This window comes from Oculina patagonica, chromosome 12 (assembly GCF_052425735.1).
Source record: "Oculina patagonica isolate OP01 chromosome 12, crgOcupat, whole genome shotgun sequence".
Taxonomy (NCBI): Eukaryota; Metazoa; Cnidaria; class Anthozoa; order Scleractinia; family Oculinidae; genus Oculina; species Oculina patagonica.
Window position 1 is genome coordinate 22368895 of NC_135769.1, and position 24562 is coordinate 22393456.

The 24562-nt window shown below is 38.8% G+C and overlaps 1 protein-coding gene across 1 annotated transcript; it reads right to left on the reverse strand.

Moving 5' to 3' along the window:
* Positions 1-2447: 2447 nt before the first annotated feature.
* LOC144631983 (uncharacterized) lies at positions 2448-24282 on the reverse strand. The gene is made up of 18 exons (XM_078490571.1): positions 24093-24282; positions 20697-21332; positions 19463-19840; positions 18515-18965; positions 17841-17963; positions 17334-17392; positions 16503-16550; positions 16302-16355; positions 12343-12996; positions 9683-10057; positions 8021-8627; positions 6276-6383; positions 5306-5380; positions 4485-4559; positions 4308-4385; positions 3600-3644; positions 3411-3470; positions 2448-3033 (listed from the first exon to the last, which is right to left on the reverse strand). Exons 1-18 carry the CDS (start codon positions 24172-24174, stop codon positions 3024-3026), a joined length of 3918 nt encoding a protein of 1305 aa, XP_078346697.1. The 5' UTR covers positions 24175-24282; the 3' UTR covers positions 2448-3023.
* Between the last annotated feature and the right edge of the window lie 280 nt (positions 24283-24562).

Here is a 24562-nt window from a genome sequence, read left to right on the forward strand (position 1 = left end):
GCTCGTGACCCAAACTTTTGTAAAAGTATACTTAACAATTATTCCATGAGCCCGCGTTGGATACGAGGTGGTAAATAGCCAACGAGGCGCGAAGCGCCGAGTTGGCTATAACGACTCGTATCCAACAAGGGCGAATGGAATAATTGTTTTATTAAATTCTTCTCAAGTTTAAATCGACTGGACATTTCATTTTGATGTAAACGAAGTGATAGTATGAGGAGGCGCGAAAATTTCTAGCGCGGTGTTCACTTCTTGAGTTGAATGAAACATACGAGGAAAGCGAGCCAGAGAGTTTTCTTTCCAAGATTTTCCTCGAACAGTCCCCTCTAAAGTCGTCTAAATATCCTGGAAATTGTGACAACAGTTAAGATTTACGAGAAGATCCGAAGCAAAAGCTTTTCTGGAAACTACAAGTCTTGTGCAAGTCGAACGAAGCAAGTGTTTACATTGTACTTCTTTACGGCTCCACGGCTGTCATCAAGACTGCTATATTATTTGAAGCGAAATTCAGCTTAAAGTGGAACAGGTTTGTTGAAGTATAAAAGGACAAAACCAAGATTGAAAGGTAACAAACTTTACGGAAGTGCTGAGCCTACTTAGTTTTATGACGTACACTGAATGAAACTGTGTCAGTCAGTTGCCGTTCTTTCGTAAATTATTTGCTGCTTTTCTACTTTATTGACTCGCTCTTGTTGTGTGTTTACAAGTATTATTAATTAAACTTTTCGCATCAATCCTTTTGTTTTGCGTAGTTAATTTTACTATGGCATTTCTGTGGCTGTGGTAGGCACCGCTAATTATTTCTTGTTCATAAACCTCGCCAAATTTGCTGTTTTTCAACCATTTTTCCGATGGAACTGTCGCTTCCCAGTAGAAAAATTTTAGCTTGGCAAAAGTAACGCAATCATTTTCCAAATAAGGTCAAACAAAGGTATACGAGCTGACAACCGGGATTGAGTGAGCCAATCAGAATGCTAGAAATGCAATATCCGTGGCTGAAAATTTAATAATTAACAATTATCCTGCGAAATCGCGCGGAATATCGCCTGATACTTAGCCAACGAGGCCGTAGGCCGAGTTGGCTAAAATCAGACGATATTCCGCAAGATTGAGCAGGATAATTGTTTTATTATTCAACAAATTGTCAACGAAACACATTTTGCAGATAGAAAAATTGTAATTATGCAGCGCTTTACAAGATTTTGGACAATTCTTCGTAACCTACGTATATCGCAGGATATTTGTTATGTGCGGATGACAGATAACGTTAACATTTTTACCATATATGGGCAGCGCGCGCATTTGTTGAATAATACTGAAGTGCAAATATCTCGGCGTTCGCGTTTCAAGCTGTTCAAAAACTCTTTGCTCGTTACAAAAAAACTATGTTTGGCGGAGTTTTGAATTTTTTTTTTTTTTTTTTAGCTGATTTTTGGGGATGTTTGGGAGAAAAAAGTTTCTCTCAAAGGAGTAGCAAAATTTAGAGAAATAAGAAATATAAATATAAAGTTTAAATGTGATTTTAGAATTAGAGTTTGAAGTTAAAAATAAGTAGACGGACACCAGACAGTCCCCCTGACAACCTAGGGTGCTCTTGCGTGGGGAGCAACTGTTTGGTAATATTCCAGATTTTGTTTTTAATTACCCTTCTTAAAACCTCCCAAAATTTCACTCAAATTACCGTTTACCCACGTACGAAGCATTCCTGACATTTACATCCGATATGGAGTGCCAGGTACGTGTATAACATCTATTACAAGTTAAAACGCGTTTTACATGTTTATAATAATTATAACTTCATAATTCTTGCGGAGATTTCTTGATATCTATTAGCTCGATGTCGGTAACATCTTGGATCTCTTGAAATTCCCGTTCCTAAACACAAAAAAAATACACTAGCGCAATGTTTCAATAATTTTTATTGCAACACGGTGACCAAAAAACCTCATTTCTGCAGTCACATCATAAACATCTCTTATTCTACAGACTACAGGAAACCGTCGACAAACTAAGTGCAATTCACCTTTTGTTTAAAAAGATAGGCTGTGCAAAACAGTCACTCTCCTTAATCTCTCTCTTGAAGAGTGCACACTTCCACTCTTTCTTCCTTGATCCTTAATAATTACTTTAGCAGACGGTTGGACGACTTTAAATTTTTAATTGTTTACTATATACAATCTATAATATAGTTGAAACAATGGGGGAAGAAGTATACTTTTGGTCGGAATCTCCTCTCTGATGATTGACCGCTGGCTGAGTCCGCGTTTGCTTGGTAACAATAAGTATCTCAATTATCTCTAAGACAACCAACCGACATGGTAATCTTGCAGGTACGAAATTTTGTTTTAATTTTCCACGAGGATTCACCAATAGCGGCACTTGTTCATGTACGACATATTAAAAAGCTAGCTCGGGGATTATTCATTTTGTGTCATGAATAAAGCACCTGTAAGAAAGGTGTTAAGTGTAAGAGCCAGGCTTATCGTAACTCTTAAGCTTGCCTATTTTTACACTTATTAAATGTTTGGAAATATTTGCATATACAGTTAATGAACTTTACTGGAGACCACAGAGCTACGACTTTTAAAATTTGAAATATCAAGATGGCCCCCTTCAGCGTTTCGCCTTACAATTGATGAGAATTTTTTTAGATTATGTAACCGTTGAACGCAGTACTTAAGGATCCACCCTATATATAAGACAGTCACGTTTATTTCAAATGGTTCTAGACATGCTAAAATTTGGACTAAATTTACAAACGAAGATTTATGTCAATCCTAGCAACAAAACTTTTTTTTTTTCATTTGTTTTGGTCAGTTATTGGGTAATGTTAATTGCCAACATACTGGCTGTTTATGGGAGTAAATTCCACTAACGTTATACTAAATATAATATATTTTGCAAAACATTACAATATTTGGACTCAGGTTTGTTACCATTGATTACATAAATGTGTCTACAATTAACATAACTATGTGATGTTGCTGCGCTTTTGAGGTAAACGTGATCTGTATTCCTCTTAACTAAACCAACCTGGAAAGAACCAAAGCAGTATTAGCATAATGTGTTGAAATTATTGCTGTCGTTAATTTGCACTCACAAGTTCGTCTTCACTTAAATCTATTGCGCTACGATTAGGGTTAGGCCTTACATGATTATTACTTTAATAAAAAGCCTTTTCTCGACACCATTAAAGAAAGAAAAAATTACTAAAATTGGGCATGGTTAAAACTTGACAAGTTGGCTTACATATCTGTAAGTACAAGCTAAGTGGCCAGACTTTGAAAGGTAATTAATTGCGATCCCCGACATGCCTACCCGACATGTAACCATATGTCGCGTGTGAGCCCATTTGAAACGGTACATTACGCATGCAGTGAACCTCAACTCTACTAAAGAACCAAACCCACCTCTCATACACAGGATTGACGGTTTCTGCCTCGAGAATATTCTGTGAAACCTCATCCATGCTAAAACGAAACATCACAAAAAGAGTATTATAGTTTTGCCTTATTCTATGTCATATATGATGCTGACCAGTAGTTGGACAGGTAGCATTTTGATCAAAACTAATGTTGGACAAAAAAGTATTTACTCACCTTTCATACAAAACGTTCTGATTTTCGTCTTGCTCAGTTTCAACACTGAAAGATATACGAATATAGCATACAATATCATACTTGACACTGAAAAAAAACATGTCATCATTTTTAAAGAGAACACTGCACTCCCGTCTCTTGAGTCGAAGGAACAAGTAACATTTTCCCCTTCTCTGGGAAATATTGTAATGCCGATCAAATGATATAACTATAACAACAACGTATCAATCAACTAGTTAAAAGGGTAAAGCCTTTTTAAAGCCTGGTGGCTCAAAAGGCTAGCGATTTTTAACATGAAATGGTTTCGTATTTTGCTACTCCCCTTAATAGGATGCCCGGGGCCTGGACTCCCATATGAGGCATGCTTGACCAATCCTGGCGTGGCTCAACCTTTTTTCACCTCTGAAAGATTCTTTTTTTTTTTTCATCCCTGATCGATATGGACCGCCAACACAATATGAAAGCGCAATTTATTTCTTCGCGTGGAACCCTTAATGTGACAACGACGGCTAAAAATACTGTTCTAAATAGTTGAACACTTTAAGTGAGACCGAAATCCGTAATTTAATTACACCCCTACACAAAACGACGAGCTTCGCCGTCTCTGTTCATATAGGATCCCCCCACCCCCATAGGATGGAATCCTTTAGTTCATAGCACTTTTTCCCGCAGTATTTTGCTAACTTGCCCATTTTAATATTCTGTTACCTGCTGGAATATAGCGGATTGTCACTTTCTTTGATTTCGTCATCCTCCATATATTTCTCATCGGCGTCCATAAAAGCCCTGCCAACCACACAAATAAAACCATTTGTAAAAATTCTTATTAGAAACTAAGTGACTTCTAGATATTGGTTTGGTGGTACAAAATGCTTAAGCTAGTACCTGTTGTCGTATAAAATGTTGAATTTTTCTTGCGTGGTGACATTAGTGTAACGTTCCTCTTCCTCGGTTTCATCACTAACAAAAAACAACAATGATAAAGACAACGAAATTCAACACATCCTTAGGTGCTTTACCTCTTTGCTTGGTTATCTATCTCGTCACAACCTTCAAAGATCAAGAACTAGCCAGCTAGTAATTAGATTCAATCGTTTCTGCGCAAGGGAAAGGAGTGTTGGTTTAATCACGCATTTAGTCCGGAAAATTGACACTGAAGTTTGCCTTCAAATTAAATGAAGTTGTATCTTGGAATTCAAGATTTTTTCAGTGATCGTTTACATGGTTTACTCTTTCATGATCTTTTGAAAAATTGCCGCTAACGCTGGGCATTCACGCTTCGAATAAGTTAACGCCGAGTTACTTTTGGGTATTTTTACGTTTGGCAAAGGACGCAGCATAAGGTGCAAACTTATTAAAAATAATAACTGGTTTGCAGCACTGATTTGATGTCAAATGTATACCTGCTATTTAAAACACTTTCAAGTGTTGCCCGAGTTAGACTGCAACCACTTCCTTTTGTTGGTGACTTGTCTTCAGCCGTTTTTATTTAAGAACTTTAAGATTTACGGATCTTAGACAATTTCTGGTAAGACGCAAGTAGGGACGAGTCATGAACTCTTCCTCGCATTTTTCCTCGCAGATCTTCGAGCAAGGAGTGGAAAAAAACGAGCAGGAAAATGGACGTGCGTAAACTTGGGTGTAAAAATTCTCGTTAGAAACTTCTAGATATTGTTTACGTGGTTTAAATATGCAAAGGCTAGTACCTGTTGTCGTATAAAATGTTTATTTTTTCCTTCGTGGTGACATTAATGTAGCGTTCCTCTTCCTCGTTTTCTTCACTAAGAACAACAATGACACATGCATAACATTTTGAGGTATTTAAAGTCTCCGCTTGGTTATCTATTTTCTATGACTTCCTCATCACAAGTAACCTTCGAGGATTGAGGCCTAACCAACTATTACTTAGATTCGACCGTTTCCGCGCAAGGAAAGGGGGTATTTAATAACCGCCATACAACCTTAACAAGTTGAAGAGTTTGCCTTCACATTTACTGAGGTATATGTATCTTGGAATTTAAGATTTATCTGTTCGTTAGCATGATTTACTCTTACAGGATATTTTAAAAAATTGTCTAGACTGGGTATTCAGTCTTCGAATAAGGTAATCTCTTGTCGACAACACTCGACGGGTACCCGAGAGAAGCCCGAGTTCTTCTTCGGCATTACTCTTATTAGCCTACGTGGCACACTTCTCTCGCTTCTCTTTCCCTTCCCCTCTGAACATTATTATGCGACGCATGGTATACTCTTATCTAACTTGAAAAGGCGTTTGGAGAAAGATGTAGTATTAGCCGCCAACTGATTTGATGTCAAATGTATACCTGCTAATTACCTCTTTCAAGCGTTTGCCGAGTTTGACTGTGACCACTCCCTACCTTTGGTGACTTGTCTTATTTGAAAATTGAAAGACGAGTCCTAGCTGTAGACAAGTCAAATGTCTTTTCTCACGGATGTTAGAGCAAGAAGCGCAAAAAAAAAAAAAAAAAACAGCGAGAAAAATGACCATGCGCAAACTGGCCAAGACTAATTTCCCATCCTCTTCACTCTACCTTCTCAGGGGCAGTAGGGACTGTTCATAGTCTGTGGTCGAGTTTAATCGGTTAACCGGTTATATTTATCAAGTTTAATGATCAGACGAATGTTGTAAATGGTGTCGCACAGTTGCATAGTTACCTGGTGCCATACATGTTTGGGACAGAATTGGAAACTCCAACTGTTTTTTCTGCCGCTGTGAAGACAACACTCATTCTACCTCGCTGTACTTGGTTTCTTTTTAACTGCCTGCAATTAAAATGTGACTAATCACATTGCACCGAATAACACCATAGAAGGTTAAAGCTGTCGGTACAGGTGGTTAAGGAAATTAGAATTACACTAAAAAACTAATTAAAATTAACTCCAATATCCACGATTGAAGATTGATACTGACGTCAGATAACGTCTTAGTGTGAGCCGATATATAATTATGCTAATCTGTCGGCAGTAAACCGACGAAGGTCATAGCCTTTTGCATGGTCGAAACGTCGTTGTAAAGTTTCATATAAATGTGGTACAGACACTTTGCGTTTAATTTTGTCCATCCCTTACTGCAATTTTAGCATTTTTCGTTTAATATATATATGTTATTTGCCGACCGGGAGGTCCGTATTGGGAAAAACTGTATCCGAGGTCTTGAGTACGGCCCGAGGCCGCAGGCCGAGGGCCGTACTCAAGACCTCGGGTACAGTTTTTCCCAATACGGACCGACCTAGGCCGGCAAATAACGTTTTTATTTTTTTCTACTTTAATTTGTTTGGAAAAGAAACCAAGGAAAAATGTGTCGCTAAGTCTTTGTTTGTATACGCGCGGATTTGATTTGATTTGAGTCAGACTCGATCGACGAGCAAGAGTGAAGAATGCTGTTTGCTATTTAATTTCGAATAAAATAGCTTCACTTAAAATGAACCGTACTCAAAAAAGGTTCAGCATATTTAATTTACACAGCAGAGAATTAAGAAAAGCAAATGAAGTCATAAATACAGCACAAATATGCCGCAAAACTTAACACATTTAAATCGATTTTAGTCGGCTTCCCGAACAATTCTGCGATAAATGTTTTGAAAAGTCTTGAAAGAATCTTTGCTTGCAGGGTGTTAAGCCTATTTCTCTGACTCAAAAATACTCTTTGACTGGAAAGCAGTGTTTTAAGCTATTCACACTTGTATTTAAAAAATTACATGTAATAATCTCTGCACTTTTCCCAGCAGAATTTTATTCTGATAAACAGTGCCAAACTGAATGAAATGCGTAGTGTCTACGTACGGCACAATATTGTGATAATTAAATTGTCCGTTTTTAATCAAAGAATCTCATTTCCTTGAATGATGGCAAATAGTGTTCTGTTTTAGCAAAACCTGACAGATAAACAATGCAGTTTAACTCATAGATAGAGTCTAAAAACCGCGGTGAAGTCTACCGCAATGGCGTGAAAATCATTGCAAAATGCACAAACAACGCGACGGCAAACTACAAACGGTAAACTATAACTCGATTTTCTTGAGAAAGAAATAAATACTCGCCTTTTGAAGAACTTTGAGGCCTTTAATTTCACTGCTTTTAAGTCGTTTCAAATTTACAACGGTTGATGAACAGTTATTTCGATTTTGGAGAGCAAAACTTTCATGTGTTCGTTCGTCTCGCTGCAAACTGATTTCGCGCGGAACTGCATCCCGTTCCGTTGACCGCGGTCAAGATCGGAAAATTCCGCCCGCTCCCGGAACCAATCAGATTGCAGGATTCGGTTCATCTTGCCCGCTCGCGCGCTGAGAAAAAAATAAAAATTATGATTTATACAGACAGTTCACAAATGTATGGATCGCAAAGAGAAATGTGCCAAGATATTTTTGAGTGGGCAGGAAAAGTTCGATCATACAACTTACCGTTTTCTACAAAGACAAAACACCGATCCTGCCATCACTACGGATATCACAATCAACGACACCGTCACGCTAACGATGACGTAAACATTCCCTGTTTTGCCTGGATTTTCGTTCCTAGCTTTATATACGCCTTCTCCATTAGTCGTCGTCGTATCCGTCGGCTCTTTCCCAGTACTCGGCTCGGTTGATGACGGTTGATCCTTGGTCGCTAAACTTGTAGTTGAAGTCCCAATCGTAGTTTCGCGAGGCCTGGTACTAGTCCGCTCATCAGTTGTTAAAGACGTTGTTGTGAAGGAAGCGTTTGTACATGGTACAGTTGCTGTGTTGTTCTGTTTGGTAATGGCTGTCGTTGCTTCAGAGGTTGGTTTTCCGCTCACGTTTGTCACTGGAGTTGTTGGTTTTGTCGTTGTCCCTTCTGATGGTGTGGTTGCTGCTGTTGTTGTATTGTTGTTGCTACCAGAGTTGCTAGTGGTTGCATTGTTGCCACTAGTTGTGCCTTTGATAGTTGTATCAGTTAATGGAAATGTGGCTGGATTATCAGTGGAAAATACCGTCGGTGTCGTCGTCACCTGTGTCTCCTTTGTTGTGCTACCAAAACCAGTCGGTGCTGTAATATACATAAAGATAACAATACAGGTGGCTTACAAACCAGTGAATAATTTTTTGTATTATTATTTTTACTTTTTGAATTTTTATTCTTATTCTTCATTTTTACTTTACGCTACTTACAATGTCAGGACGAAATATTATCAATGAGGCAACCCAAGCAAAGCATCTAACCATCCAATCAGAGCAAGTGATAAAATATTTCCAGTCGTCAACACAAATGATTCAACTGGCCATTCAGAACGTAAGGCAACTAGTTTGAAACTGGATGAAAATAAAAGCCATTTGAAAACTGTTTAATTTTCTCACACAGTTTTTTGTTGTTGTTGTTTTGATCATGGCTGACTGACATATGCATCAAGTATTATATTTTTAACGTAAAGAGGGCATCGTGTATGACATCCTTGTTAATCAGAATATAGTAGTTTCATCAGCCCCGGTTTATTTGTCCGCTTTTTCCCTGCCGATTTCTTAGCTTGAACTGCAAATACGTCAGAAAAACGCAAATTAAAAGCTAATTCCCTCTATGAGGCGCGCCTGCAGGGAATCGCTGTAGTCGTATTCGGTATTGCCAAGTTAAAGACATGTTTTGTTGAATACAACTGCCACGATTCTCTCTGTGGTCGCGTCTAATAGAGGTAATTTCGACCGCGGTCAAACGATAGAAATATGCAAAAAATAAAAAAAGTACTTCAAAGATAAGCTTCTAATTGATGGTTTATTAAATTTTTTGAGCTTTACTAAGAACGTTCTACGTGTTTAAAGACAGGTAAATATGGACTTCTTGGCGCCATTTGTCAAAGCATCCGGTTCGGTTGCAGAGCCTTTAAAAGGTAAAAGTTCTCGCTTATTTGAGGAAATGGAAATATATTTACACTCAGGAACTATTTTATCTATCCTTGGTCATATATATACTTGCTATTAATTTAATATAAACGAAATTCGCCGAAATAGAAAGAAAAACTGTCTTAGACGTTTGACTGCAGTGAAGAGATAATTGGGTATTTGTTATTTCAAAGTTGCTCTAATGCAGACAAAAAAAAAAACAGTCCTTACCTGTCACCTGAATTGCTTTATACTGAGCCTTGAACCCCGTCTTCGCTATTGTAGAATCAGATCGGAATGTTACCGTAACGTTGTTGCTTCTCGACTTAATTGCACTGTGCGGGTATGCCACTCCCATACAGTACTTCCCTATAACAACCGAAGTCCCATTTGAAAAATTGTCGTGAACCTCGACGTAATCACAATCGCAGTTTTGCGTAACACACATGTCAATTGTCTCAAGGCGGAAGTCGTCGAACGTCAGCGAAATGATGTAGTTCCAGGGGACATTAATGTACCACTCACACCAGGCCTTGTCTTTATATGGAGATGGATAGTTGGGGCTCCAAAGGGAGCCTGTCAATGCCGTTTTAGTCCATCTGCACGCTATAGTAGAAAATAGAATTGGAAATCAACGTCGGTCAGTTTTGCGGCGTTCTGTGTCGATTGCCTGACTGTTTGAAAGAAGAATGATTGTTTTGGCGTACATATATTACACCAAACCTGATTTAAATAAAAAAACGGTATCCACCGTAGAAATATAGTACCTTAAGGTTGCTATTGTTAGCGGCTACTAATTTTAGCGAGTTGGGCGAAAATCGCTTAATTTAGTACTCGCTAAAATTTGTCGTGGTCAAATTTAAAACTTGTTAAATTTATGTACTCCCCGATCCACCCCAAAGAAAAATTCTTCAAGAAATGGATGCCCGTAACTCTGTTATTTCTGGCAATGAAAAAAATGAGAAATGCAAATGTTCGTTCAATTTTAAGTGGGTTTGTTCTTTTACTGAACATTTATTCCCATATGTTATCCGCACCTATATGTTTATTAAAAACTAGCCTGTGAACGACAAGCGATAGCCGGAAATACGTGTGCATTGGCAGCCTTATCAAAAACTGGTTTACACGATATCACTGATTTTTCAAAAAAAATTCACAAAATCGCTAAATTAAATACTTAAATAGTCGCTAAATCTTGCTCACAAAAAATCGCTGAAATTAGTAGTCGCTAAAAATAGTAACCTTAAGGTATTACAAAGGAAAAAGGTTAAATTTACTGACGTTATCAAAGACAACCACAAAAAGGCAACCAATCGGTGCGCGACAAACATTTCCCTAACTGCAATTCCCCCCTAACAGAAATGTATGTTTTACTTTGATGTTACCCAATTCTTAAGACCAGTGCATTATATTCGAGTGTGGGATAATTTATGCCCATCTATGGTGTGCTAATACACTCCTCTGAAAATAAAAAACCCCTTGAGGGCAGCTTCTTACATTTTGTGACCCTCGCTAAGCAAATTTAAAATACATCAGAAATACAGAAAGTAAAAGCTTTCAACTGCTAAATAGCAGTGAATGTTCTACCTTATAAGGCCTCATTAGCTTTGCATAAGTAACAGCCCAGCGAACATGTAGGCTCGATTTCGAAAAAATGAGCCCGCGCTCCTCCTCCCGAAAGCACGGCTGGACGCGTGAGTTCTCTTTTGTTTGCGGCGGAAATCGAGCCTAGCGAACATACAACCCTTAAAAAAACGAACAAAGTACTTGAAACTAAACCATATATGTTCTTGATGTGTCTCGGCTAAAGGCCATGATACACAAGGCAATTCTCCTCGGCAGCTTTGCAACGCAACGATGACGACAGTAAAACATTGCAAGTTGCCGCAGGGGTGTCACACGTTCACAACTATTGCTTTCATCTTGCAACGCACCCGCCAGAAATTATTTTCTTGAAATTTACCGCGAGCGAAGGATGCGTTCTGATTGGCTCATGCATTTTGATAAAAACTTGCGTTGCATTTGCAGTTGACATGTCACAAGCAGCAAATTGTCTCGCAACGTTGCGAAAATGGGAGGACAGGTCCACTTTTCTCAACTTGTAACGCAATATTTTGTTGCATTGCATGTTGCAAATATTGGGTGTTATAAAAGAACTTGTTTGGCAACTGGCAATGCAACGTTTATTGCGCTGTAAAATGGTCTTAAAGGGACTATGTCACGGCTAAGTTAATCTTATGTTATTAAATCAGTTTGCCAAATATTCGCTATGAAACTAAATGTTAGCAAAGAAATTAATTCTTTGATACTAAATGACAAAACCATAGCTTCCTTGCAGCTAAATATGTCTCCCGGGCGTCATAAATTAAAGTTACAAGCAGACAAGATTAACTTTGAAAATTGTTCCGCTGGACCATATTTCAAAAGCCCACATCGCAATCCGTTTCAATCTTTGACACTTTTGGCCATCCGTACCTTCTTTTGCATTTGGTGTGTTATTTAAATATTCCTTCACTGTTTTAAGGGGTTATTTTATACATTTAAACAAATTTGATGGTCATTTCCTATGCCTAAGTTTGGCTAAAATCCGTGACACGGTCCCTTTAAGTGGATGCCATTAAAGGAACTATGTCACGGATTTTAACAGATTTTTGAACAGCCAAAATTTATATTTTGTGTCGTAGGAAACTTTAAAATAATGGTCCATTTTAATTAACAATTAGTACTAAAACTGTTTAAAAGCACGTTTGGCTGCGGATGGCTCAGATGGAAATAAAGGTTATATCTTCACTTAAATGTTCAAATATAATGTTTTCCATGGGTAAAGTTTCCTACCATTTATTTCAGAACGATTTAATTTAGACCAAAAATCTGCGAAATCTGCGGCTTACCTTGGTAATAGCAATAGTAGATATAAGGGTCGCGAAGATCCGCACCAAATGGATAAGGCCAGTACTGGCTGTTATGATTGAAATCGTTCTCTGTATCGTACCGTATGTACTCCATGGTGTGAATAGTTTTTAGAACCTCCTGGCACACCTTATTGTTAAAAGCCATCAAATAAAACGGCGAGTCAATTGGTAACTCGATAGGGGTGCTCGTCAACCCAGCAGTTTGGCAACAAAACTGTATTTTAGTATCTTGTTTGTAAGTTCCTGCAGGAACAATGCCGGACTGGAAATTTAAATTTGCACCATTCTTGCCATTTTCGTCATCCCATAAGACCCATCCGTTCAATAGTCGTGTAGGGCAGTTGGAACCTTTCTTAAAAATGCAGTATTGACCGTAAGGCCAGAATAATCTATTTTTATCAACAGTACTAGACTTGTCCATCTTAATACAGAAGCTCTGACTAACATCACCGGAATTAAATACTCGGGCATTGAGATGAAAGCTCGAAGAAGTCCCACTTTGGCTACTGTCGTCCTCTAAATCCTGGTAAATGTATCCGGTCTCCCAAGAGAAACCGTTGGCTTTAGGGCAGCCTGACTTAGCCATAGGTAGCCCGTACTTCCCTGCAGGCCATTGGACAGCGTGGCTGGCAACTGTAAAAAGGAGGTAAAGTGATTAATTGGCAGGTCTATTAAGACAAACAGACACTCGTGCAATAGGCAGCGCAGGCAGGCTGAACGACAGACTGACGGAACCGCCGGCCGAAGACTAACTGGCAAAACTGTGTAAACATTCTGTACGAGTTTAGCAGGTTATACGTTCAAAGCACAAGTAGCTGGCAAACTGTTATTACCCCATGTAAACGTTATTTAATACAAATTTTCTGGAGGAAAGTTAGACTAAAAGCACAAAATTTGTAAACATTTCTTAAATTTCCATTTGCGTTGGAAAACAAATTGAAAAATACCCACCACATCCACACACTCATGCAATGCGTCATACTCACAAGGAAAGGAATTATAAAAAGTCAGAGATTTTATTTTTCTTGATTGGACTGATTTTCCGTGGCACTGGGATATCAACTAGCAGGAGCCTACCATTGTGACTTTCGGGACACATGCATGTCAACGGCTAAAATAAACGAGGTTGAAAAGTGCGTTGGATTTTTGTTTTACGCCGCGTTAACAGGTTCATTGTGTTGTTAACTTGATGGTTTCCTCTAGATGTTATTCTTTGTAAAGTGACGCTCAGTAGAAAATTAAAGTTTAGTTCTAAACTGAAGAGAACTGTTACTTTCTCCAGGAAACAGCCGGACCTACAGCTCACTCAATCAATTCTTTAGTTAAAAATACGACAAATGACTTCAAAACTAGAAGTAACATATTTGTGGAAGGTAATAAGTTATGGATAACGGCAGGGAATGTGGAGGGGGGGGGGGCATTACTTCTATTATGGGCTTTGTGGGTATTTTTAGCTGTTTCACTGAGCTTGAAATGTGAATTAAGATTTATAGGCCTTCTTTAAGTGGTTAGTTATTATTTGAGAGTGCCTTTTTGGTCTAAAGCGTTTGCCACCGTGCATTATCTTTTTATTTATTAATTTTGTGACATTTTCATGATCAAGACTTTAATTGAGCGGACCGCTCTTGCTGAAAAGAACGAAAACAAACCGCAAAGATTAACAAAATGTTGAGTAGCTAACTGTGAAAATTTGTACGATTCAAATGAAGTCTGAAAGACTTCGGAAATTCACACATTTTGGTCTTGAATAGTCTAAACGAGCTAAGAAAATGTAGGGCATGTTCCCAGCACCATAAACCTCAGAGGCAGTACGTAATCCCCCTATCCTGTGAGGTAAGTCCCACTGCGATACGACAAAAACAAGCTCAAACACATACCTTTTGAAGATAAACAGCCAAACAAGATAATTCCTAGAACCTTGTAACAAACATCAAGAATGTAAGACCTCTTGGCTTGGTAAGACATGCTTTTGCCGGTTTCTATCCGGGCCAAAGATGAAAAAGATAGCCTAACCGTATACATGAAAATGACTAACGCGACCGTCTCGTGTCACGAGTGTCCGGGCGTTGGATATAAATGTCAGCTGTCACAACTTGTATATTGCCAGCTAATTTTGGTCGGTTGTCAGTTTGGAAAGGAAACATTTCAGAGTTATAGTAAAAACACAGTGGAGTAATATTACACAACAGCGGTCTAGTGCGGGTGATTCAACAGTGAATTCGAGTTCTCCCGTATTCAAGGAGGAGTTTCTTTGTTCCCTTTAAAAGAACGTAGAGAAAGGGGTCGACCGCTGATGGCCCAAACTAACGAATTTTTTTGGCTTGAATCAGTCAAAATTTCGACCCTGGTCTACCTTTGAATAACGCATTATTAATATTTCATTCAACTTAAGGAGTAATCGATTTTCTTTCATCTTTTATTTACTCTTCAAGCAACTACAAATGTATTTAAAATAAAAGTTTCATTTTACAGCGTAGAAAGAAAACAATACAAAATAACTAAACATCGAAATAGACAGGTGAGAGTTTTTACAAAAACAACAGCACGCGCTACCACAATTAACCTTAAACTGAATAAAGCATCATTGATATTTCATACAAAGAAAGGAGTATTCGTTTTCTCCCTTATTTTATTGATACAGCAAGCAACTACAAATGTAATAAATGAAACAAAGTTCATTTTACAGCGCAACGAAAATAATAAATAAAATAACTAAACGTTAAATTACTAGACTGGTTAAAATTTTATAAAAACAACCGCACATTTTACCAAGGTCCTTCAACTATTTTTAACTTGAACCTAAACCATTCCGTTGACTGTTAGTGTGAAGTAAATAAATAAACTCTTTCACGTTAATACGAATTTGTTACTGACCCATTTTTCCGCCTGTCAAAATGAGAGACGGTCTGCGCAGTAATGTGCAGACTTTAAATTATTAGATAAAAATGCTATGCTATGAGAAATAAAAAGTTTAATAGTGCTGTTAAATGACTTAGTTTGGATATAATAATAATAATAAATTTATAGGAAATTTATATATAAAATGAAAGGAAAAGATAAAAAGGAAAAAAAAGAAAAAAAAGTATGACTGGCCCGGGATGACTGGTTGTAAGAGTGCAAAGAATGACGAAATGACAAATGACGAAAGATTAAAACGGACACACCACTTGAAAAAGCAACATTTAAGTAAACATTATTACGAAATAGAGCTTGTTAGCCGTTTGCATTCAAAATAAAGACGTTTCTTTTGTTTGGTAAGAAGCCTTCAGTCAGCGGAGAATACGAGGTCATTGCACGTCATAGCGATGGGTACGTGCAATCAAGGATAGCAACTTTCAAACTTGTTGTTTTTCTTGAGTTTCCCTGTTGCCTTTGGCGCGTTTTCCTCCAGTGCCTTTCGATGCTTTATATCACAATGCGTTTCTGTTCCTTTATAACAGGCTGATAAGAAAAATTTAGAGACATATAAAGGGAGCTGACTGTGTATTTTAAAATCACGGCGTGGCGAAATGTTTACATCAAATTCCCAGTTATGCTTTCCATCTAATTTAGTTTTTATCAAACCGAAAACCAATCATTTTCATGCAGGGAATAAGGGAGGCGGGGGGGGGGGGGGGGGGATATACATTTATTCACGCACATAAGGGATGTTAATGGGGTGAGTGGGTAAAAGGGGGGAGCGAGGGAACCAGCGAATGTAATGCTAGCGGTAACGGTCATGCAGTGGATTAGCATCCCAGGCAGGGCGGAGAGAAAAGATACTCTTAGATGCTTTATGCGTTTGAAACCGAAGATATCCGCCGGCTTGATGGGCCACTGGGCTTGAATGCAGACTGTTTTTCGTATTGAGATGTCGCGCAATGCCGAAATGAAAGAAAAGATGCACTTATATCAGAAACTGCTTATTAGATAAACTTTAATACTGTTTTTTAAATTACTGTTCGTATAGTGGACTTTCTTTTCTTGGATCCTTGTGATCTGAACTATTGTAACTGAAATAAACACGAATATAAAAATTACTTAATCGAGAAACAAAAACGACTTATAGCAAATAGCAAATTAAAGCAGCATTATTTTTTAAAACGTTCTTTCCCTAACGTTCTTGATTTTAATTCATTGTTTGTGTTGAATCAACTCACCTTTCATACAAAGGGTTTTCAGACAATTGGTCCTCCGTTCTGCTAAGCCTGAAAAATGAAAAAGAGCTACGGTATCTGAACATTCGTAGCTCAAAATTGTTCATAACCGTGCTGGGCAGCTCTAGACAACCAGAGAGGAGCTTAACATGGGAAATTGGGGATTTGTGGACTGTCTAGCTCGACTCTTTTCAGTTGTTGTCTTATTTTGAAGAGTATTTATACTACCATTACAGTAAAACCCGCGAGTAAGAACCTATTATTTTTCAGGTTATAAGCATAAACAGGTTCTCACATAAAGGGTTATTAACACAAATTTAGGCTAATTAGGTTCTTAATAGGTTCTTAATTTCTGGGTAAAATCATTTAATATTGTTATAGAGATTTAAGTGGTATTCGGCATTTTCCTTGTATAAAATTTGTATACCACCTAAGTGCTTATGTAAAATGAAGCACACATCGTTTAGAAAATGACATGATATACATGTACTGTAATACTTTGCATTTCCCAGAAGTAGACATTTTTAATCAATTTTAAAAAATAAGAACCTGCTTCCAAATTTGAGGCTGAATAGGTTCTTATAAAAATGGTATCTAATGTGCAAAGTTTAGCTTAACAGGTTCTTAAATGTTAGGTTCTACTCGCGAGTTTTACTGTATACTTTAAATTAAGAACCTGGAGGGGGACTCCCATAAGAATGGAAACCCTAAAAGGTATCAGATCTATGTTTTTATGGGCGTGGCTTGAATCTATTTTCACACCTACTACAGGGAAGGTTTTTTTATAAGAGAGATCATTTTTTTGGAAAATTACTGACATTAAGGCTAAATTACCTGTTATCGTATATGGGGTTATCGCTTTGCTTGTCTTCGAAAAAAGTTCTTCCATTTCACTACAGTAAAGAAAACAGTAAAAATTAGCTATCAAAACATTGTTACTGAAGGTACACCTACATCCTATATGGTCGCAATCCGCAGAGAATGAGACGTGTTTCGGTCAATTCTGATTGGTTAAAACGTAACAAAGACTGGTGCTTTCACGCAGAAAGAAAGTTTGTTTTCTGGTCGATGGAAAGCCAAGGTAATCAATCATGGAATATTTATTTTCTCCATCATGTGTGATATGTGTCCCATCAGGCACGTTAGAAGATTTTGACACTTAAAAAAGATGATGATGATGATGATGATGATGATGATGATGGTGGTGGTGATGGTGATGGTGATGATGATGATGATGATGATGATGATGATGATGATGGTGATGATGATGATGATGTGCGACAAAGTTATTAGAGCATTATTGTGTAAAGGCGCGGTCCTACGCACACGGTGCTCTCGTACCTTTCTCCGTACATGTTGATTGGAGATAGAGGAGCAGTGGATCCGCTTGATTCCCTTACGCTGCTGTAGGTCACAGAGTGAAAATGATTACTCTGTTGAGCAGGCTTCATACGGGAACTACGCCTGTTAAGTCACAGAAGGACATGTCAATTACGGGTAAAAGCAGAGAAAGATAGAATAGCAGCAACAATGAAGACAACGAGCACAACAGCATTTATTTGTACTGGGTATACAGCATTTTCAATTAACGTTGTCAGATCAAAACTTCAAGCTTACAAGACAAGACCGAAAGGTAGTATTGGTAGAAGTAGAGGGCTGCTGCACGCGCGGAATACTAATCAGATATGACGACATGGCAAACATAATTTTGAACGTTCTCTTTCTTTTTCAGACAAATGGAAACAACGTACTTTAAGCCACATTGAATTTTAGACAAATTTTCCAAACTGAAAGCCATGTAATAGTGAAAGAAAAGCTACACAAAAAAGGCTTGTGAGAGGAAAAACAAACACCTCACGTGAAACAATACCAACTTGTAGATTTCCTCCACACTGGTATGCAAAATTTAAATGAATACCCAGACCACCATTCGGTCTTGTCTCGTAAGCCTGTAACGCTTTCGTCGAACGTTAATTGAAACAGTAGACTGATATAACATTGAATGACTTACATACCGTCTCTTGCAAAGATGACATACCAAGAGCAAAACAGCGAATACAAGAACAACAAAAGAGCCGCCTGCGATGATTATATACTTCAATGGGAGACCCATGATGACACGTGAGAACGGTTCCACATCCCCGGATGTTTGAACACCTTGAGTGTTTTCTGTTGTCGTCTCTTCCGCGTTGCTGTTCGTTGTCTTCGCGGAAGTAAGCTCTTGTCTTTCTGTTAGTTTTCCTTCTGTTGGTTTTGACAGTCCGATGGATGATAAACGCTGCCTTTTCGTATTGCTTTTATCGATGGTTTTGGTGTAAGTTGCTGAAATAATTTCAGTTGTAGAGGATATGCGTTTTGTTGAGGTCAAATTGTCACTCTGATTCCCAGGTGTTGATTGTTGAGTTGCTGTTCTTGAACTATTCTGTTCGGGCGGAGATGTAGCTGTCATAATTGTCGTCACTCTGTCTAAATCGTATTAAACATAATTGAAATTTGTGTTATACGTTTGAGGTTTTAGATTCATCAACAAGATCATTAAAAAACAATTAGTTTACTGAAAGCAGAAGACAGGGGACAAAGATTTCGGTTAATAAATGTTGGCATTGACTTGTAACTGGTTTAAACCCAATGCGGTCGCGTTCACACAAGATAGAAACTCCTTGTGCAGTGCGTTTCACTTTGTGATAAAAAGAAGTTAGCAGTTGAAGGCAGTTATTTTGTGCATGTTACGCAACATTGTAAAGGGGGAGAGGGGGAATTGCTTAATTTTGTCGTGTTTCGAGTAAGAAAAACTGAACGGCAAATCGCACTAAGGTTTTGTCAAAGATTGTAGCTTGCGAGTAGCTGATTTCTCCAACGCCGAACGCCACGCTACGAACGACCGTTCGGCGTAAAAGAAACCAACTGCCCGCAAGGTAATAGTAATCATTTCTGTAACGTTAAAAAATAAAAGCAAATTACACCTTTGACTGCTGGAACTGAAGTATACGATGCGTTGAAACCTTTGGCCGATATGCCGTGATCAGAATGAAACGTTACTATCATTTTATTGGTGGATGACTGGATGATTGGCAGCGGCACAATCGTCATACAGTATCGGCCAATCGTAGTGACGTCACCTGTCACTGACTCTTCCTTGACTTCTACATAGTCACAACTACACCGGCCCTTTCCGCACGAGTAGGGATTTGATTCCAACTCAAAGACTCCGAATCGTAGCTGTATCACGTAGTCTTCAGGTACAGTAATGTTCCACTGACAGTCTTGAAAGTCATGGTAGTTGTTTGGGAAATATGGCGAGGAAAATGTACCGCTTGGATGAGTAAAGTTCCACTTGCATTCTAGAGGAGAGAGGTGCACATATAAAGACAGCCGTTGGCGTAACTTTTTAATGTCTCAGAAAAATTTTATAAGCACCAATTCAATTTTCCAAGGATAATCTGCCGGACTAATTGTGCAAGGCTCTAGCAATAACACGACCAGAAGGGATTCTATATAGAGGATATTACACGGTGGCGAGAAGATATGAATTTCATGTTCGAGTGGCAGAAACAATATCTCACGAGCAGTGAGCGTATCGAACGAGTAAAACACTCTCCTCCATATAATAAATACTGATATCAGTGATATGCTACAGTATAACACGGGTATGTGCCGTCTTGAAGGGTGTGGTCTTGTAGCCGTTTTAGCCGAAACAGAAAGTACGCACGGGTGCAAATAGTCTGCTGTAAAAGGCTAAAAGGGAAGCCACCAGCCTTGCGGCCCACACTGCCGAAGCTTATCCAGGTTTCCGTAGCTTTAAGCGGCTAGGTATATTTCTACTCCCCCCTGATTGGGATGCTAGTCCATCGCAGGTCCCCCCCCCCCCCCCCCCCCAGAATTATGTCGCCGGAACCCATTTATCACCTGGGTGTAGAGAAGCACTATGAGAGTAAAGTGTCTTTTCCAAGAAAACAACACTGTGACCCCGGCCGGGGCTCGAGCTCGGACTGCTCGATCCGGAGTTAGGCTAAATATGATGTCAAATAGGGTCAGGGTATTTGAATCGTGCGCCTAACATAATCATTCCTTCCACCAATTGCCTACAAAGGTCATAAGTATCCTTTACTGGTGATAATAGGCAGTGCTCTTGATAACTCTCTTTTATCAACGAAAAAAATGAATTTGCTTTACCTAAAAATAAATAAAATAAAATACCTCGATAGTAACAATAGTAAATCGTGGGTTCCTTCAGCTGAGCACCGTACGGATACGGATAAACCCTTGCATCATGATTGTTGGTATTCTCTGTATCGAACACCACGTACTCCAGGGAATACACGGCTCCCTGGACTTCTTGACAAGTTGTCGACTCGAACGCCAGTAAATAAAACGGCTTATTGACTGGCAGCGACACCCGTTTCTGAACAGATCCTGTCGTCTTGCAGCAAAAATATAACATTGTATCCTGGTTGTAAAGTCCGGCTGGAAGTTCCCCATCTTTGCTGTTGCGATTGGACCCGTTTTCTTTGTTGTTATCGTCCCAAAGGACATATCCTTCATGGAAGTCTTCCGGGCAAGAGTCCCCTTTCTTATAAATACAGTATTTTCCATTTGGCCATTTTGGCTTTCCTTTATCTGCTTCTGTTGAGTTTTTCACGCAGAAGTAACGCGTTATTTCTGGTTTTCCTATCTTTGTCTTCAAGTGGATACTTGTAGAATGCTTGTTCCTGTTCTGTTGGTTTTCTAGTTCCTCGATTCGGTGTCCCGTGTACCAGGTAAATCCACTACCTTCGGGACATCCCGAGTCTGCCATTGGTAGAGCATACGAACCGGCGGGCCATATAGAATAATCTAAAATGGGGATATAATGTTATCGACTGTAAGAATATGACAAAGATCTGAAACATTATAATATAAAAAGCGTAACGTCGCAACATGAACAGTTTCATTATTCAAGTCTTCCTCTTGAAACTTCCATGTTTAGTTTCTTCCATGAAAAAGCTAAATTTTCCTTCACTCAGACACAAACTTTTACCGATAATAACGTCGTTTAGCTGTTACTTTGCATCCTTCCTGAAAAAGCGAACCTCTACTGAAACGATCGAGAAAAAGCAAGTTAAATAAAAAAGGCAAATTACATGTCAAAGGGTGGAATGGGAACCTACAGCCTGCTTTCCTATTATTTATTATTTGGTTACCTACTAGAAGATGGTTCCCGCACCTGGCTCTCAGTCTTTAATTTTTTTCTAACGTGTAAAACAAATGATTCGTATTACCTCCTATTTCGCAACATTGTAAGTTGGGAGGAGGTGGGGGGGGGTGGGAGCATGTCACATCATTGTTGTTGGAATTGGCGTCCCAGGCATAGTCCCTTTCGTTATTCTCGTGTAGCTGGTGGTCCTTTTCGCTGTTGTTAGTGTGCCACCGCGTGACAAGAGCCGCCAGTTACTCAAGGTTTTCACTTCTGTGGAAGGGGAGATGGGGTAGGGGGCGAACAAACCCGGGTGTGAAGGGGCAGGAACTCTACGATAAGCGGAAGAAGAGAAGGTTGGGAGCAGGATTCCAAAGGTGGCAGATGCCGCGAGAAATTTGAAAAAAAAAAAAAAACATTGTATATTATTTTGCAGTGGAAATATTCAAGGGAAACCACTAATTAACCATTAACTTCCCATGTATGTTTTCTTTAGAATTTTGGCCCGGAATTTTGGGAGTCGTTAAACATGTTAAATATCAAACAACTGCAAGCAAGGCTGATCATACTACGTGAAAATAGGCTTTGCGAGACAACACCACGACTGGAACCGATAAAGCAGGATTGCAACCGCGGACAGCTGTTTCGTTCTTATTGGAACTCATCAGCGCGGTGTAGCGAATCTAAATGACGCCAGCCCAAAGGCCAACGCAAATAAATTGCCCAATAACCCGTACACTGTATCAAGTTCCGTACTTTGAACTTACTTGTCCCCCGAATCACGCGCTGCAAGGAATTCAAAGTGTCACGATGGAGTCTCGCAAAGCAAAATAACTTAAATGTGGTAGGCACAGCCATTCCGAACATTTAAGCGCATGGACAAAACCATGCTAAATAAAAGCGCAGCATATCGGATCTGAAAAGATCTACGGTCCAAAAATATGTAAAAGTAAGACTAAAACTGCAAGGGACCGCAAACGATAATGCTGCTATTCGTAGGATCTACTGACCAATAAATCTGCACTTTTGCTAATTCGACGTGGCACGTGCTTCTCTATAAATACCGGACAGGCCAAGCGGTTTATTGTTTTTGCGTTGAGTGATCCTGCATTCGAAGTTTTACATTTTAGAATTAAAACAGGGGAATTTTTATACCGTCATACCGTCCATGGTATTTTTAGACAAAACTTGTAGTTACTATGGATTAACACACGTGGCCATGTTTTCATCACTTGCACGCCCAACTGTTGACATACCGGAAGCTTAATCAGTTTTAAAACGGCTATGGTGTCAATTGTCCCTTTCATGAAAGGTGGCAAGACTTCAATTATCGCACTATGAGCTCTATGCCCTCCGTTAGTTCCCAGAGTAGTGTTTTGATAATTTTTGGCCTTATCGCTGTCTTTATTTGAGTGTTTTTAGCTAAGAACGCAAATAAGTGAGCTAACTTTATTAAGTGTTATGCAATCTGAATGGCCGGAAACTTGTGACCTGTGTGGCCTTTTCAAAAAAAGTTATATCCGTCCGATTCCGGCACCTTGTCAGCTTTGAGGCTGCTATGGCGCACAGCCAGTTTTGTTTCAAAACCACAAACTTGTTGTTGTTGAACTGGGGCAAACATTGCTCATGCCGAAGATAAGAAAACTAAGATTGAAACAGATCTAGATCATGAAGAGCTCTTTGGAAAGCTTGAGTGAGTTAAAAAAATGAACGAGAGGCTCTTTCTAATTTGTTATCACTACATAATGAACTTAAGGAAATCAGTAAAAAATATCACAGTGGTGGTTTTGAAAATATGTTGGGCCCATGAAGGTCATTTTCATTGTCTTCTTGGAATTTGCATTGTAGTCCTTAAAGCTAAGAAGATTAGTCCCTTACTCCGATGTAAAGAGATTACTTAAAAGACCAAGTATATTGCCTATCCAATCCTCGTTTCTTACAATTGCATTTCTTGTGCTATCGTTTATTTGGTGACCCAGATGCACAACACATTTGACATGTATTTCTTAAAATTCTTTACTGAGTCGCTTCATATACCAAAACACCAAACCCGAAGGTCTACATTTAAATTTAGCACTGGATTGTTCTAATAATTTAAAGCAAATTGAATGTGTTTTCCTATGCAAAAGCCAAAGAGTTGCCACAGAGTCTAAATCGAATGGTTATTGCCATTTTGGTGTTTATAAAACACAGTTCCGTTCGTCTATTTGGCTGGCCGATAATGCCCGTCAATAATTCATTGTTACATTTGGACGTTTCGCTTTCATACATCGTTGTACGGCGACTGGAGTGGGTACAAAACTACAATGGTCTTTCTGCGATGCCTGTCTAGACTCCTTAAATACTATGGACTTATGTTATATCATCATCAGTATACTTCAACAGTGCTTATTTAGTCAATACGAACCGTATTGTCTTACCTGTAATGTGAATAAAACACAGGGCTGTATCAAAAGAGACAGCGCATAAGATAAAAGACAGTATCCCGCTCAATAATTCCATATCACCAGATTATTCACAGTTCATCCGGAATAGCAACAACTCTTCTTGGATTATTTGAGTTTAGTCTAAGCGCCAAGCAGGCTAAGCAGTACCGTCTATATATAGCCTAAGCACAACAGCAATTACGTCCAAATATTGTCTTCTTGTGATTGGCCAATTAAACGCGTACGTGTGATAAACAAACAAGTTAGCGTGAAGTTTTCAATTATAGGCTTATCAGCAGATGAGAGATTTTGCGAAAGAGGGCGCAAAGACAGCTTTGTAATCAGCACAGCTGTGCTTATCTGTGGGGTACGGCCGGGTAGGCATGTCTCCACCTTTACTACTGTGTCACCTTTGCGATACATATTAAATTGGGTACGAACTGAGAATAGACTCAGAATACATA

Bases quoted from the DNA above. Each gene is read 5' to 3' on its own strand.
- LOC144631983 (XM_078490571.1), bottom strand. From the start codon at position 24,174: ATGGAATTATTGAGCGGGATACTGTCTTTTATCTTATGCGCTGTCTCT. The intron at 21,333-24,092 runs GTAAGACAATAC...TCCCCATTTTAG, and splicing joins GTGTTTTATTCACATTACAG to ATTATTCTATATGGCCCGCC. The intron at 6,384-8,020 runs GTAAGTTGTATG...TTTTAATTGCAG, and splicing joins TTTTGTCTTTGTAGAAAACG to GCAGTTAAAAAGAAACCAAG.